Source organism: Sporothrix brasiliensis (genome assembly GCF_000820605.1).
Source record: "Sporothrix brasiliensis 5110 chromosome Unknown Cont17, whole genome shotgun sequence".
Lineage (NCBI taxonomy): Eukaryota > Fungi > Ascomycota > Sordariomycetes > Ophiostomatales > Ophiostomataceae > Sporothrix > Sporothrix brasiliensis.
This window is the reverse complement of record NW_024467136.1, coordinates 2,575,654-2,592,825: the sequence shown is the minus strand read 5'-3', so window position 1 is coordinate 2,592,825 and position 17,172 is coordinate 2,575,654. Positions and strand designations below refer to the sequence as shown.

General features: G+C 52.6%; 4 protein-coding genes across 4 annotated transcripts; 3 read left to right on the top strand and 1 right to left on the bottom strand.

Moving 5' to 3' along the window:
* Nucleotides 1-7,557: 7,557 nt before the first annotated feature.
* Nucleotides 7,558-10,835, top strand: SPBR_02248 (uncharacterized protein; the record flags this gene model as incomplete). The annotated part of the gene is made up of 3 exons (XM_040760551.1): nucleotides 7,558-7,799; nucleotides 7,853-7,909; nucleotides 7,967-10,835. 3 exons carry the CDS (start codon nucleotides 7,558-7,560, stop codon nucleotides 10,833-10,835), a joined length of 3,168 nt encoding a protein of 1,055 aa, XP_040620760.1.
* An 886-nt stretch (nucleotides 10,836-11,721) lies between these two features.
* Nucleotides 11,722-12,474, bottom strand: SPBR_03190 (6,7-dimethyl-8-ribityllumazine synthase; the record flags this gene model as incomplete). The annotated part of the gene is made up of 2 exons (XM_040761493.1): nucleotides 11,722-12,136; nucleotides 12,272-12,474. 2 exons carry the CDS (start codon nucleotides 12,472-12,474, stop codon nucleotides 11,722-11,724), a joined length of 618 nt encoding a protein of 205 aa, XP_040620759.1.
* An 854-nt stretch (nucleotides 12,475-13,328) lies between these two features.
* Nucleotides 13,329-13,745, top strand: SPBR_03339 (DNA mismatch repair protein mutl; the record flags this gene model as incomplete). The annotated part of the gene is made up of 1 exon (XM_040761641.1): nucleotides 13,329-13,745. The coding sequence occupies one exon, from the start codon at nucleotides 13,329-13,331 to the stop codon at nucleotides 13,743-13,745; it is 417 nt and encodes a 138-aa protein (XP_040620758.1).
* A 138-nt stretch (nucleotides 13,746-13,883) lies between these two features.
* On the top strand, nucleotides 13,884-15,617 carry SPBR_09120 (uncharacterized protein; the record flags this gene model as incomplete). Its single annotated transcript, XM_040767246.1, has 1 exon — nucleotides 13,884-15,617. The coding sequence occupies one exon, from the start codon at nucleotides 13,884-13,886 to the stop codon at nucleotides 15,615-15,617; it is 1,734 nt and encodes a 577-aa protein (XP_040620757.1).
* Nucleotides 15,618-17,172: the final 1,555 nt, after the last annotated feature.

Genomic DNA, 17,172 nt, shown 5'->3' with positions numbered 1-17,172 from the left:
AATTTAGAGTAGAAAAACCACAAGATAGGCCGATGAAAAACGCGCCCAGTCGTAAAAAGAGGTAATAAAGGGGTCGAGTCAGCAAGACAAGTTCAAATCTCCCTCGCTCTCCTTCCAAGCCACTTGGCGGCCCACGTGATTCACTACTAAGCACTCGCGCGCGGGTAGCTCTTTCCTGCACTTGGCTGGGTTTGAAGTTCTTGCCATTTTGCTGTTGCTGGCTGTGTCGTCACAATTTTTTAACAAAACAAGGACAGAATAGGAAGGGACAATTCAGGAAGGACGCCTTTCTGGCAAGCTCTACGACGTACACAACACGGGAAAAAGGCACGCTAGAAAGCGGAGAGCATCTGAATTGGTGAATTAGCGGATGAATGGAGTCTGCCATTCCAAAAACAGCTTAATTCTGATCGCTCCTTCTTTGTCGATTTTCTAGGGCGATGGGAAGATGGGATCGACAGTTTTATATGTACACTCTTCCGGAAGGAGACCAGGAACGCAAATCTGGAAAGAGCGACCAAAGAACAACCAAGGAACGACCAAACTAGCACGCAGGCACAGACACAAGGAAAGAACGCCCTTGCATCGACGTCAAAGCGGTGCGCAAAGTAATTTATCAGAGTCGAAAATACCAGTTGGCTGCCCAGTGCTACAACCAGAGGTGAAAACCGGAAGACAACCAACCCGGTTGCCCTGTTGTTTCTTTCTTCTTTTTTTTAAAAAAAAAATTACATGGCCATCCATACAAACATGTTCGCATCTAGTCTCCCATGCGGCATTATTGCTCCCAGGCATGTGTGGCTGAAACAATAGCACCGACCAGGTGCACATTCCTCAAGCAGTTGACGGGTGAGTGCTAGTCGCATTCCAGTGAATATGACGGCTTCACGCCGATCGCGGTGAAGAATCAACAATCGACTTGCCGCACCAAGAAAAGCAGACTCGATGACGGCGAGTGCTTGCGTGTCTTATGTGCTTCCTTGACGTCCACTTGGGCTGTCAGCACAGAAAACGTTGTTGGCAAGAACCAAGGATGACCTTGCGAGGAGGTGCAAGTGCATAGCAACACACTCCGTCCACACAGCAAGGGAGTCACATGTGTGCATGTGCAGGCTACAACGCACATGACCAACGATGCGACATGGCAGCAACGGGCAGAGCGAGAGGCACAGTCTCGAGGTGCACAGCGGTGCCAGCAACAAGTGCAGGCTTCGGGGCTCTTGCTGACGACAGCAACGGCCAAAGAGTTGACGAGGTGGACAGTATCACAGCAGCAGTATGCCTTTGCTCATTGCTCGAGGACTGGCGGCGTCACCGCGACGATTGCATCACCTCTGGTGACACAAAGCAGTTGAACCAGCAATCCATCCAGCCATCGAGCCATTCCAGCATCACTTGACCTTTGCTTTACGAGTCAGTCGAACATGGCAAAGTTCCCGGCCAGTACTGTGTGGCGCGTTGAAAAGGCATGTTTACAAGTGCGACAAGGATGCATCGAAAAACTGTGTTTTGCCATATATCTCTTCTCGGTGGGTTTGTTTTTCTATAAGTTTGTTTTATGGCGTTTCGTTACGCTACATCTTTCTTACATTTGCTCTTCTTGGGCTTGGAACACTGCGTCAAAGTTTTGTCCGGTGGCACGCCAAGTCCATACCAATCCTACCAAACCCGAGTAAGTCGCACGGAGCAAGGAAAGGGGAATGGTGGACTGGAAGAAACAGGAATAGAATACGAGGCAGAAATTCGGGCCCGAATCACGCACATGTTGGCAACCTGCAGGATGGTGGTGCAGATAATACCGGAGCGGAATATGGGACTCGCATCAAACTTGGAATAGATGAGTGTTTTCATGTCTCGATTTCTTGATTTGGCTTTCCGAGACAGTCATCGCATTTAGATTCAGAATGCCCTCCAAATCCCAAGACGGACATATATCTGCTGGGAACGGTATTACAACACGGTCTTCGAAGCAACGGTTTGGCGCCGTATATCCGGTTGAGTTTAATCAGATGGCCAAGATGACCAGTCCGGGGACGGGACACAAAAGAGAAAATGGCACCAGACAAAGATCAAAAGGAATCAAAACATACTCTCATGCAAATGCACACCAGTCGAGGAAAACCAACAAGCGCTAAAAACGCCCTGTGTAAAACACCTCTTCGCGCACACCGTCACGTCTTCCTGCAAAAGCCCACACCTGCTGCCAAGGCCGAATAAGCATGCAGCAGTGACCTGCAGGGGCAACGGCAATTAGTATTTTTGTGGCAAAGTCCAAACTGGGAAAGAAAATTCTAAAATATCACTGGCGAAGGCAAGGCAAAAGAGCTGTGAAAATACAGATCCCATGCGGTGCATAAAAATAGAGCCCAGGATACCTCGGAAACAGTGGATCAGATATGCGCAGCTAAGCAAAACAATCCCAATGGGCGAGAAGCTGAACCGGTTGGTCTGGACCGTGCTGCAGGTCGTTCTTGGCGAGTCGTGATTTGTTTTGAATAATTTTGCCCAGGAGAAAAAAAAATCTTGTGCAAACGGGGGTCAAGCTGCCTCGACCCCAGAACAAGTGCAATTCTCACAATGGCAAAACAACGAAGACTCGCAAGAGCACGTCCTACATGGTATCCTGCTAATACGATTTACTGTGTACATCTTGCTAGCTCGCGACTCTGCCGCTCTTCGGACAAGTCGGAAGCTTTAAAATCCGCTGCCTTTCCCCTTCACGACCAATACTGGCAATCCCTGCAGAGCTGAACACCACCAATGACCTGGCTAACCAAAACCAGTCGAGGCCGCATCACACGTGGGCCCCGGACATGCGACGAAAAGAAGGTCAGAAGAGATTTAAGAGATGCCTGCGGGCATCTTTCCAGCAGTCGATAGACTCCACCAAAGCAGGGTCCATGCAGCAATTTCTCCGTTTAGTGTCAATACGCCTCCGGATAACCCCTGCTCGCTCAAATCTGTAATTGTTCTTCCCCTTGCCAGGCCATGCCCCACATGTAAATGCGATCTGGCGCGATTCGTGTTCATCAGGTTTTTTCTTGTTCAGGGCCGTGAGGGCCTTTGAGTAGTAGTCTTGGTGGCCTTGCTGGGTGTATGCCGAAATAAATGCTACATGCCTGGCCTTCCCACCCACCACGCCCGGGCAACAGGGCACATGCCAAGCGTTAACTCTGTGGATGTTTGTTACGACATAAATGCCGACAGCATGTCCTGTTCGTCGTTGTCTGATGGTGCACACAATTATGTAGAAGGGCGTTGGCCAAGGACGCGAGCGAGCAGTCATACATTTGCATGCAGAACGGAACTGGCTCGCAGTCGCAAGTCGTGGACACAGAACAGCTATACGACCAAAATCGTCGCAGATGAACTGTAACAAAAGTCGAGACTTACTACGACGTACGATGTACCATAATTTCTCAGGGTCCTCTAGCTGGGGTTTCTTGGCGTGTCTAGCGCCACCATCGATAATATAGTTTACTGCCATGAAGAGACAGAATAGATGAAAACTCCAAAATAACGCGCGCAACTGCCCGGAAAGCACTGAGACTCACGATGATAAAATAATAGCCCTTCTCACAGAACCGGTGGGAAGAACCGTCTTTTTTGTTTCTTTAGCCTCGTTCATCCACTGTCAGGGCTAGAGGGTACCCTTCCATTTGGCGCTTCACTTTTGCGCCTCCTAATCGTTCGCTCCATCCAGCTGTGGCTGCATCCGTAGCAGGGGTCGGAACTAGCTAGATTTACAAGCAGTACGAATCTACTAATTCGTATGTAAGATACTTACTGGGGCTTCCACAGCCAGCCTTGTCGGTCCGTTGCTTGTCAGAATTTATTTTTGCCAAGCGTAACATCGACCCATTCCTTTTTTTTTTTTTTTTTTTTTTTTTTTTTTTTTTTTTTTTTGGCAATGTGGCACTGGCCTGTGTTCAACCAGACCGCACAAATATACATTCGTATGTTTCTTGCTCGAGCTCACATTCAGCATTGCTCAAAAGTTGCTCGGAGACCAAGTTTTTCGGCAGCTTCTGCTACGCGCGCCTTTGTTCCAAGCGCCCCTTCTCCTCTTTAGCTCGCCCGACGTACGGGGTAATTACAAAGGGGGGATTCCCAACCCCAGCCGCCCACAGGCCTAGAACAGGAACAAGCGTCATTCCAATGCCCTCCAGCAGCCCGAGGGGCAACTACAGAGCAACCACACCGCACCTCGTATCTTCATTTCTGGGCTCAGACATGCCCCAAGTCAGGCTGTGGCAGCCTCGTGAGACATTTGCCAGGAGAGCCAACTGCAAACGGCGCAAGACAGTTGCCGACTTTGTGTTGCTGACTGAGGACCTGTCAGGGGCGCGGGCGCTGCGTAACTGTGAGTACAGCACTATCTGCTGCCCACACCAAAGCTTGGCATTGCTACATGTCGCTGACTGCATGGAAACCGCCGCTGTCGCCCCTTATCTGTGCGTCCCTGTGCCTGATCGCCCCTAGCGGTTCCTGTCCGTGCCTGTATTGCTGCAGCAAGTGTGACCGAGAACGCAGCATCGAGCCTCAACGAACCAGACGTAGCGACGTTCACATCCCATTTATACCTAACAATCACCCATCACCACCAGACGTAGCAGCCAGAGTCCACGGGATCTCGATATCCAATGCCAGTGTTTAATAAACGCGAATAGAGAGACTTCGTAAACGTGTTCCTGGTCCACCCTGTGCATTGCCCCATAGCAAGCAGAACAATGTATCTTACCCTAGGCTATATTTGTCCACTAATCTGCGGCTATGATACGAGGTCGAGTGGCCCCTAAACATGGACTGGACCACCCTCAGACGGCCTCCCTTGCGCCACCAGCGAGCATCCAGCTTTCTCGCCGAATTCAACCTCCACCGCACATGCTCTGCCGAGCTGGGCCCGTCTTCGCTTTGACTTTTGGACTTGGGCCTCGCTGCCCGCTTTGCGCTGCCTGTTGGTCTGCCGCCGTGTGGCTGGCTGGCCAGTCCGTCTGTCATGCCTTAAACGCCTGCTGTTTACTTATCGCTTTCCCTGTTGGTGTCTTCGTCGCTCCTGCCACCCAACCATCGTTGCTTAGCATTCCCCTGTCCACTCACACACGATCCGCCCCGGTCCTGCCCCCACAGGGCTGTCCTCGCACTCGGTGCCTGCCACTGCGATTTTTTCAGCTCTTCCTTCCTCTGAATTTCCTGTTGGCCACGCACATCGTGGCCGCTGCTTCCCGTTGTGTCGACCCGTCCACCTGTGGCCCCCCCGAGCGATCCCCTCACCCCACTAAATCGAAGCGCCCGAAGCCCCTTTCCGTGCTTAAAAATACCCACCGGAGCCCAACGGCTTGCATGCTCCCCTGTTGCTCAGTTCCTTCCCCCATAGACGACGTGCTGTAGCCCGTATTTTATCTAATTTATTACTTTTTGGTCGCTGTTTCCGGGCCCGCCTCGTCCCAACCTTCCTTTCCCTTTCGTGTTCTCTCGCGTCTGTTCCTTCTTCCTCTCTCTTCTCTCCACCTCCAAACAGAACACATCGTATACGATTTTCCTCTCTCCCAACTTTCCGCCTTTCGTTTCACAGCACTGCCCTTCTTTTTTTACTTGTCTGTTTTTGTTTGCTCGTGCCTTGGTTTTGCACCTCAATCTATGTTCTGCTTACGAGTCGCCTCTCGACCTCGCTGGCCCTTAATAAACCCGACCTCGCGAACTGCCAGTGTCTCTGCCGTTTTCTGTCTATTCTAATATTCCTCTCCCCTTCGTCCCTTTCTCCTTTCTTGGCCATTTCTCGCTGCTCTGCCGGCCAAATTCTGTGTCTCTCGCTTTCCGCATACGTCTCTTCTGTCCTCCCCGGCAACGTCTCTTCTTCGTATCGACGTCCTTTTCCCGGCTTGCCTCTCGTTGCCGTCCCACTTCAGCCGCAGACGATCAACAAACAGCACACTGACAAAGAGCTCACATCACCGACTGCAGCTGCAGACAGGAAGCGCCACCACTCGTCACGACCGTTCGACCCGCGCCCTCGCCTGGCCCTCGAATCGAAGCACCCTTCTTCGGTCTCTTCTTCGACCTCGTGGCTGCCTCGACACAGCTTCGCAACCTTCCCTCCTGTCTCATCTCTTTCGGTTTCTTCCGCTTCCTATTCCCTTGTTTCGGTCTTTCGGCCTACGATTATATACCGTTGCGTTTTTGTCCCGTGTCTCTTATGACCTCGTAATTAAGTCGCACCTCAACATACGACGGCTTGTGCTTCTCATCGTTACGTGCCTCCACGTAAGTCAACAGTCCTCCAAGCACACGCTCCACGCTCTCCCCTTTCGTTTCTCGTCTTCCGTCGTCGATGCCCTTGTCTCTGTCGCCTGCCTCGCATGCAAACACGTTCCCTGGATTTTTGGTGTTGTTTGCACTCTCCTGCTCGCCCGTCCCTCCCCCCCCCCCCCCCTCCCGCATGGTGCCTCTCCCGCCCTCTCCCGTTGATGGTATTCTTGAAACGGCGTGCCTTCCCAACATCACATGCTGTTGGACTTGTTGAGGCCGTCTCTTGCCCTTGCCTTGTTGTATTTTCTCGTTCCCGTCTCTCGATCGCCCGCCCTGCGAATATCACGAAAAAAAAAAGAAAAAAAAAAGCTTCTCGAAGCAAAGCGGCATTGCAGACTGTCGATCTGGTTCTTGCTCCCGCAGTCCACTCACTACCCGGTTCGTCACACAAACTACGGCTCGTGGTTACGACCCTGTGCACCAAGCTGGCCCAAGCCGCATCGCAATAACACAGCCTCTGTTTCCCATCGATGTGTCTCATCTGTTGAACCGGTGGCGTGGAAGAGCTTCGTACTCCTGTGCGCCTGTCGAGAAGCTTGTGCTCTATCACATCTTTGTCCGAGGTGTTGGAGAAGGCGGCCCCGCTGGTGCAAAGGTCGACAAGGTCGTCACTTGCACACACAAAGTATTCCACCTTTTGTTTTTTTCCGTCTGTCCCTGCTGTTTTGCTTTTCACTTTTTGGGTGGTCCGCGTCCCCCTTCCCGGACACGCAACCTCATGCACTTTTGGATCCCGGCAGCCTGCATCGTTACACACATTGGACCATCTCGCACGAAACAAACACACACAAGCATATGCATACCACGCAAGCGGTGCGGACGAAAACTGGAAATCCTGCTTTGCTAACCCGGGTTTGTCCTCGCTATTGCAGCCGCTCGCCGTATAGCGTCATAGTCGTCTTTCCCCTTTCAATCTGCGGACGAACACAACTGTCGTTCGTTCGTTTGCTGCAGTCGACTCTACGTTGTCTGGCTCCTGTCGACGCTCGGTATCGAATCCCGGAAGCCCATCCCACAGTCAACAACGCCACCACCTTTTGTTTCGTGTTACCCACCGGTTGTCGACCCCTGGTGTCTCGGTTCTTTTCAATTCTACCGCCATCCACAATAATCATAATAACAAATCACCCATCCGCAGCGGCGTCGCCTCCTCATTGTGTTGCCGCTTTCTCTCGACGATCTCTTTCCGGTCCGGGATTCTCTTCTCAACAATTCGCTTACTTCATTTTCCTCCTCGTCTCTTTCTACATGCCTAGATTTCCGGTCGCCTTCAACCGGCGGAAATCTACCGCCGACAACCTCGATAATGCATCGGTAGGAAGCCCGTCTTTTCGCGTGTTGGATCGCTCTGAGGTATTTTCGGGAACGAAGAACTTTGATGCCCCCAACCCGAATGCTCGCTTGGCCGTCAAATCCCAGAGCATGCCCAATGCCCTGATGGTTGCGGATCCCGAGGACGACAACATCTTTGCCAACCTCAACGTTAATCGGTACGTACCCCTAATGGACAGGCCCGCTTTGGACTAGCCATAATGCATTCTAGGCTCCTTCACTACGACCGAAGTGGATTCGAAATGGAGGCCGACCTAGTGGAGGGCGTGTCCGTGTGCCGTTTCCAGTGTCCTTGTCCGTGTCCGTGTGCTAATATAATAACCAGGGGCAGCGGCTCTTCAAATACGACGAAGACGACATCTGACGACTCTTCACGCCATAGCAACGTGTCGACAGCACCCTCATCCGCTGACCTAAACGCCCAACAGCAGCAGCAGCAACAGTTCCAACAGCAATTTCACCAGCAGCAGCAGCAGCAGCATCAAGAAGACTACCGTCTAGCGAACAAGAAGCTGTACGGCGACGTCCCTGTGCCTCCGATCCCCAAGTCGAACACCACAAGCAGCTTTCTCAAATCTGCTGGCCGCACGTTCTCGTTTGGCGGCAACAAGAAGAATCTCCCGATCTTGCCCAACGACGATGCTCCTCTTCCACAGACGCCACCCAAGCGATCTGACACGGGCAGCACCGCTACCAGCCGCGATCGGTCTCTAACCGAGTCTACAGTAACGACCGCCACACCCCCCAAGCTGGAGGAGGGATTTACACTTGATCTGGGCGGCGACTTCAGCAAGATGCTCGGCGGTGGCTTTGACAAACGAGCGAGCGTGATGACGGTTCGGGAGGACGGCCGGCCAGCTCTGGTGCCACGGTCGTTGACCGGCAACCGGCTGAACCAGCCAACCCCCATTCACGTTGATGGCTCCGCCAAGGTTGAGCCGTCGCCGTATTCGTGGGGCAGCCAACACTCCAATGAACAACTGCTGAATGCTAATTCGCTCCTTGCCTCCTCGCCAAATGAGAACGCACCACCCGTTCCGAGACACGCGGCTCCCCTTGCTCGGCCACAGACGTCGTCAGGAACCAGTCCCAACGTCACACAAAGCACCATTCCTCCCATCCCCACCTCTCGTACCGAATCCAGTCTTAAGAGAACGAGTGCCCTCTTTGGCCGCCGCCGCTCAACCATCGAAAACGCTGCCGAAGCCGCAGATGACGAAGACACCGTTCTCTTGAAGGACTCACTTTCCACTGTCAACAGGTTCCTTGCTGGTGCCAGCCTGTCCAACAACAAGCAGACGTCTTCACCGAGCAGCCGCTTTGGTCGACGCGACGATGCCCTGGGTGTCAGTTACAGCCAAGTGCCGACGGAATCCACCTCCCCAACATTTGGTGCCAAGGTCGTCGCCGACAACGACGACAACCTGTTTGATACCAACCTCATCAGCTCGAGCCGAACGGCCCAGCGCTTCGTGGCTCGCAAGCCCAGTCCGCCGCGGAACAAGGTCATGACGCCCGCCCAGTTTGAGCGCTACCGGAAGGACAAGGAGCGGGAGGAGAGTGGCCAAACAACGAGCGCCTCAAAGCAGGAGGCCAACGGCGATAGCGATGATGACGATGACAAGTACGAGGATGACGAAGATGAGGCTGAGAAGTCAAGACAGGCGGCCAAACAACGGCGAAAGCAAGAGGCACACATGTCTGTGTACCGCCAACAGATGATGAAGGTCACTGGTGAGGCCGCGTCAGGAACGCCTGCTCGCTCGAGCATGCATTACTCCCTGTCGACACCGAACCTGCCGACGATGGGCACTCTTGCCCCCAATACCCCCAACGGAGCGAGGCTGTCACCGCAAAACGGCTCAGAAAACGAAGGCGAAGACGAAGATGAAGAGGTTCCTCTGGCTATCCTCGCCGCACATGGTTTCCCCAGCAAGAACCGCCCGCCGGCCCGTCTCAGCACAATGATGTCGAATCCCAACCTACGTGCGGCCGCCGCCCCCAGCTTCCAGCGCCCCCAGTCGATTGTGGGTAGCGAGGCCAACAGCCCTGCCGCACCTCCCAACGGCGGCCGTCTTCCAGTCTTTGCCCGGAATCTGCCTCAGGACCCTTACGGTCTGGTGAACTCCAACAATCGTGAGACCCTTAACTTTGCCGGTGGTGCCCCTGCCGTATCCCCGCAGGCGAACAGCGGTGGTCTGCCCCCTGGCGGACTTGTTGGCGTCATTGCCAGCGAGGAGCGCTCTCGTGCCATGCGCAGAGGCAGCCCGAATGCCGACGCGATCAACAAGCCTGTCCCACATATGGGCCCTATGGGATTTGGTGGTCCGCAGTTCGACCCTGCTGCCGGTATCCCACCGCAGATGATGTACCCTGGTATGGGCATGCCGCAGCCGATGCTCACCCCAGGTGACCAGGCCCAAATCCAGATGACGCAGCAAATGCAACAGTTTATGCAGATGCAGATGCAGTTCATGCAGATGATGGCCAACGGCGGCGCCAACGGCATGCAGCGGCCGATGAGCAGCCAGTATGGCGGACCCGGTGGGCCCATGAACATGGGTATGATGGGTGGTATGGACGGCATGAACAATGACATGGGCCGCCATTCGTTCGTTGACAACGGCTCCGTGATGGATATGCAGCTGCCGCACCCTGACATGCACATGCGGACAATGAGTATGGTCCAGCCCAACTCGGCATCGTGGATGCAGCAGCCGCAGGGTCATGGTTACGCCCCGTCTATCCGAATTCAAGGTGCCAACGCCTATGCTCCGTCGATTGCTCCCTCTGAGCGCAGCAACGTCGGTCTCCCCGGCCGCTACCGCCCTGTTTCGCACGTTCCTGCCGGCCCTGCCCCGTCCGAGCTGCGCAAATCGATGACAATGTCCGGTGCCATCAGCTCTTCGACGGGTGATGCCCAGACCAGCGCCACGTCGACACCGAGACCCAACACGAGCGGCAGCATGAGCCCCAACGAGAACAACACGCCCAATGGCCGTGGCGCGAGCCCGACTGGCTGGGATCTTTCTAGGAAGCAGAAGAGCGCCTCGCCTCTCGCGCAAAGCAATGTTGCAGATGACGACGATGACGAGCAGGGCTGGGCCGCCATGAAGGCCAGGCGCGATAAGAAGCGGTCCATATGGAAGTCGAAGAAGACTCTCTCCAGCGAGATTGGTGCCCTCATCAGCTAAGCTATGCTCATCGGTTGCCAGCCATCAGTGTTGCACATGCTCACGCTCTCCATCTCGCACACTTTTCTTTCTACTTTACACATCTGCACAAAATTTGGGTCTACTAGAATTTTGGGATAGCCGGTATTTGTTTTTTTCGTTACGCTGTGGTTTTTGGTCATTCCTTATAACATCATACGTGATGCGTGCGCAAGTACAGGGCGTACGCTTGCGGTAATTCAGGGGAGGAAAAACTAGGTGTTCTGTTCTCTTGGTTTTGCTTTATTCTCTCAACTAGACTTGTGTTGTATATCGAAGGAAGAGCTGGATACAGCCACATTTTAATACATGGTTTGCATTTTTACTCTTCATTTGCTTCTGCCTTTTCTGTTTGTCCTTCATCAGTGGGCGTTCTCCAATCTCGTTCTTCGAATCTAAATCGATCACATAGAAGCATGTCTTGCAAGGTTAATTTGATACCTGAATGTCACTAAATATTCACTTTACATTTTAAGAACCGCTTTTATCATCGAAAAGAATTCCTCGTCGAAGTGATTGAAATAAAATGGCAATAAATTATAAACAAAAATTACCTTCTATATCTTTATTTCTTCTTTCTTTTTGTCTAAAAAAAAAAAAAAAAAAAAAAAAAAAACGTTAAGCGCAAATTTTTTTTTGATAAAACATGACTGAAAAAAAAAGCACTTCGGCCGTTGTTGACGGCATTCTGTATTAGCTGAGAGCGTGGCGACATAAAACTCAAGTCGAAACAAGGAACGCTTGACATTTTGTTTCCTTTGATTTAAATAGATTGCTAATATCTTGCTCGAGGCAGAGAGGTCCTCCGTCTATTTTTCAATGGCTACCGAGTATCCAATCCGTTTTTGCTTCTAATTGCTCCCATTTTTCAGTTGAGCTTGCCCGCGGACCAAGCCTTCCGCTTCACGGCCATCTCCACCGCCGCCGAGCCCCAGTCCTCACCGTGGTTGTGGCTGCCCTCAATGACGCCCGCCCGTGCCAGGCCCTGCTTCTCGCTCAGGACCGTCAGCACGCCAAAGATGATCGGCACACCCGTGTCCAGCTGGACGCGCATGAGGCCCTGCGACACGCTGTCCGCAATGTACTCAAAGTGCATGGTTTCGCCCTTGATCAGCGCGCCAATGGCAACGAGGGCATCGAACTGCAGGGTCGACTTGGTAGACGACGAGCCCGAAGACGGAGCCGGTGCGGAGAGGTCGGTCGTGCTGCCGCCGAGGAGGAGGTCGCCGGCCGATAGGGAGTTGGCCGAGTTGGCGGACTGGACTTGCGAGGCATCGAAGAATCTACACGTAGAGAAAAGGAGTTGCTGTTAGCCATTTTCCGGGTCCGTTCAAAGCGTCAATGAAGACAAAAGGATGGAGTTCTTGTTGCACTGCAGGGGAAGAGTTCGGGGACGATGGAAGGGAGTACATTCGTACCTCTGGACGGCCACAGGTAGTTCCCAAGCGCCAGGGACAGACTCGACGACGATGTTGGACTCGGCAACGCCACTCTCCAGCAGCTTCGCCTTGGTGCCCTCCAGAAGAGGTTCGATGATGTTCCAATTCCAGCGGGAGTGGATGATGCCAATGCGGAGGCCAGAGCCGTCGTGCTTCTGGGAGATGGGGCCTTTCTCATGCATTGTGAAGGTTTTGTCGGATTTGGAGGGTGTGGGCGGATAGGTTGATGATGCTGAAGGAACTGTTGGATACGCGGTGTCGGCTCGGAGAGCTGGATTGATTCTGGTGTAAGGAGAAGAGTGCGTGCAGCAAACAAGGTCGTCGTAACATCAATTATGGCGCTGTACGTCGTACGACTACAGTCATGGCTGTCCCACGACTTTTGGAGGGGCACGGGGTACTTACTAGTGGAAAAAGGTGGGGAGCTCTTTCCAGCTGTTTTGAGGCAAATACTTGCTAGCCTTAGTTAGCTAAAAACAGAGCATGGTACGATAGTTTAGAACGGCAGTCGCGTCATTCTGCTACGTTTCCGGTGCGTCAATGTGTGAAGAATGCTCGACGTCTCGCCATGTCATTAATATGGACATGCCCCCTTCCCCAAGATGAAAGCAAGAGGGCCCTGTTTAGATCTGTATGTCTTGGTGATAACTTTAGCTTCACAGAGAAGAGATTCTTGCTCGGTCCGTGGAATCGACTGGTCTGTGGCGTGCGATGTTCTTTCCCTTGCTCCAAACTTATAGATGGGATGCTCTTTCCCTTTACTATGCGCACCTCCTTAAAGTGGGAATTGCCTCGCATTAGAACGAAATGAAAAGCTCTAGTCGGCCGTTCTTTCCTTACAGACTCAACGTATTCTTTTTGGATCAAATACGAACCAAGTTGCCTCCTCCCCTCCCCCTTTTCCCGTGTCAGTGTTTCTGCACCACACTTCTTGGATGATCGAATCGTCCTTTTAAGAAAAACTCACCTTTCGAAGCCCGTTGCTCCCCTGTCGGTCCATTCCTTCACTGCTGTCGAACCTTTCTCAACGGTGGCGATGTCAATAAAGGCGCTGCCTGCAGATACCTGTCATCTGCTTGGCTCGACCTCGGTCATCGCCACGTCCGTAAGCCTCGTCAAGGAGCTTTTGGACAATGCCATTGATGCCGGTGCAACGGCCATCGATGTGCTTGTAAGCCCAAACACGGTCGACAAAATCGAAGTTCGTGACAACGGCCACGGAATCAGTACCGCAGACTTTGATGCTCTTGGCCGTCGTGGCCATACAAGCAAGCTTCGTCAGTTCCACGACCTCATGACTGTGGGTGGAACGTCACTTGGGTTTCGCGGCGAGGGTTTGGCCAGCGCCAATACTCTAGGCTTCGTAGCCATAACGACGCGTACTGCAGAAGAGGCAATTGCGTCGAAATTTCGGTTGGTGCCGAGTATTGGAGGCATCTCCCCAGACGGCTAGAAGCCGGGACCTGCACCGATCGGCACGACAGTGTCAGTGACTTGCCTTTTCTCAACACTGCCAGTGAGGCGGAAAACTGCCGTACAAGATGCCTCGAAGACATTATCCGGGAACAAGGCACTCTTATGCGGTTATGCCATGGCCCGTCCTCACTTGCGGCTCTCTTTCAAGGTTATGAAGGAAGCCGTGCCGCTGTGGTCTTACCGGCCGACAACGAATAGCTCGGCACCACGAGGCAACATTGGCATGAAAGAGGCCGTTGCGATGCTCTTTAGTGCTGAAGTGGCTCGTCAGTGCCGAGAGATTGTCACGTCAACAGATGGACTACTTGACGGACAGCTCTCGCTATCTCAATCGTTGTCCAGCCAGCCGAACGAAAAAGTCGATCACTTCATCTTCGAGGCCTGCCTTCCCCAGCCTGATGCCGATCTGGCTAAGTTGAGACTTGGTGGATTTATTTCTGTCGACGGACGGCCGCTTTCCTTTCACCATAATGGCATTGTCGACCAGCTTCTGGCAATATTCCATGCCAGCCTTGGAAGGCTCCTAGGTCAGATGGCCTCGCCGCAACGGGCAAAAGTCCGTGGCACGTTCATGCGGCTCAACATCAAGTGCCCTGCCGGCAGTTACGATGTTAACGTCGACTCATCGAAGACGGACGTTCTGTTTGTTGACGAGAAGTTTCTCTGCGACGCCTTTGCGAGACTCTGTGCAAAGACATATGTGGCAACTGATCAGATGAAATATCAATTTAGCTACGGCTTTGACAAGTATCCTCCAAGCACCGCAGTTCAACAATCAACACTCTCTTTTGGGGACTCTCAGGGAAGAGCCGGCGTGACCAGCAGCAGGGTCGGGCCATTGCAGCAACGGCCTTTTCATAACACCAACGTCATGTTGACTCAAGGACCTAAGCAGCCTTTGTTTGCTAGCAACTTGCACAGATCTGTAGCTCGTCGCGAGGCCCGCTATGTTGAGGCCGAATCACCTGTCTCTCAGCTCAACAGCACGTCTCCAGATTCCCAGGTGGAGATATCAATGGCGAGACAGACTATCAGGCCTGTTGGTGGGCCGATTGAATACAATTTCACAACGTCGCGAGGTGCAGGCGTCCAGCGCCGCACAGATTCTGCTCATTCGGATTCGCGCCATACCCAGCTGTCGCCCATCCGGAAGCGAGCACCAATACGCAGCGTGCCAGTCGGGGGACTAAAAACACCGCCGTCGTCCAGCCCGGTTGGAAACCATCAACGCCCATATTCTCGCCACCATAGACAGCGTGGCTTTGAGAGCCCGAGACTACCTGGCCTGGTTTCTAATGACAACTTTCGGCAAACGACTATATCATTTGGTGACCCCTGTCGCATTAACAATGGTATTGCCGAGGCCGGTCAGGAAACGACAGGCCGGCGGCAAAATTCCCGCCCTTCTTTCGTTTCCGCCCGAGATCATTTCTTCGAGGGCCATTCCGAAGCCGGGCCGCCACGCATTGCCAGGGCTGTATCTGATATGTCTCCAACTGGACAAGGGCGTTTAGATGCTCCTATTGTCAGCTGCACGGCACCGTCGCCAGAAACGCCCCTTGGACGGCCAGTTCACACAATGATGGTCGATTGGAACAGACTACGACGGACTACGGCCATATTCGCACGCAATATGAAGTCTTGGGACGAAGAGCCTGAATATCTGTCCCCGGAAATGGCAGATATCTCGAGCATTGAGAGTCGACTCAGAGCGGCCGTTGTTGACTGGCTGGCGAAGAGCAGGGCAAAGAGAAAAGAGGCCGGGGCGGGATCTGTTCAAGTTGAGTTCTACCTGCGGAAGAGCTTAAAGCTAAAGACACTTTTGGTACGGGGTCTGGGGCAGCAGTAAGCATTTATTGTGTATCAGACGTGAAATGGAATCGCTGTGTTGTGTCATAACATCTGGGCCTGGTGGCTGACCGGCGGCTTATGCCTGCACGTCTATGGCTGGCAATACTATCCATAGAATTTTCCAGGGCCACATCTTCGCAGCCCACGGCATTTGCCAACAATTGAAGGGGAGGATAAAGAAAGGAGAAAACATAACTTTCACTAAATGCCTCGAGCGTTGTTCTGGTATCAAGTTTCGACTACTAGGGGCCAGGCCAAGGACAACCCTTGTTGGCAGTCAACAATGACAGGCTGTGTCTAATTTTAGTCCTCTCTTATGGCCGATTTCTGTTGTCAAGGGACCTGGCTGGGAATTATACAGTTTTCGTCTTTCAGCATGCACTCTCGCATACATGAACGACGTAGAGCAGCACTATGGATTGACAACGCCAGATCATCGGCACGGAGAGTGACGAATGACTTTGCTCCAAAGAGGGCTCCGAGGCTCAGTATGGCGATCTTCTCACGCTGGCCGTAGCATCTCACCGTCAGGGCCCACAATCTTGTTGGATCGAATGAAGAATAAACAGAATGTCGCTGCCCATGCTACAGCCACAAGGAACAATTCAAAGAGCGCCATTCACAGCAGTTCACGGCCATAGCCTTACGGAGAAGCCAGAACACAAGGTAAGGGCCCGTCCTACTTTCGTCGTGAGATCTGTGTGATTTCTTTCTCTCTCTCTCTCTCTCTCTCCCTCTCTTCCAGCTGTTCTAGGATGCTATTTCGGTTCCTACAAATTACGACAAGTGAAACATTGTTCGCGAACATGCCATCGGTGGGCCACCTCGTCTCATGCCATGGAACGGAGCACGAGAATGACTAGTACAATGCACTGCCGTTCTGTGCAACTGATACGACATCGTCTGACGGGATATTACACATTCAAGAGAGGACAGCCTTTCTGTGCGTCTATGCGGGCTCGGATTGAGATGAACAGATTGCACGACAAAACCGGAGATAATATTAGCAGTCGAATTGTTTCGAATAACGAAACACGAAAGTTGCTCATGAGTTGAAACGACAAAAGTCAAAGCTGCAGATACTGCCTTACCCGATTTGACTTCAAGGTTCTTGATAGCTGTCTGATGGCACTGTCAATTTCCCTCAAGTTTCAGCCTCAACGGGCGTGGCGCGTAGATGGTGTCTCAAGTCTGAGAAAACGACATTATTCACACACTTTCGTTCACGATAACAAGCTTGGAGTGGAGCAACACGGGATGCAGGACCTGAAGTGGGTCGTTTCGGTGTCTTCTCCTTCCCAAAAAAAAAAAAAAGAAATAAAAAATAGGAAAGAGAGCTCGTTAGTGGCATACGATCCGAGTCACTGTTCCAAAAGCGTCGGGGGATAGGGCGACCAACAACACAAGAACAACGAGTAATAACAGAAGGAACGATTGAGAGGAACACAACAGACGAAGACAAAAAAGAGGGGAAAGAGGATTGAGCCAGGAAATGGGGACACCAAGTACGCGGCATAGTTTGGAAGGCACGGCAGATCGTACCTTCCTTTTTT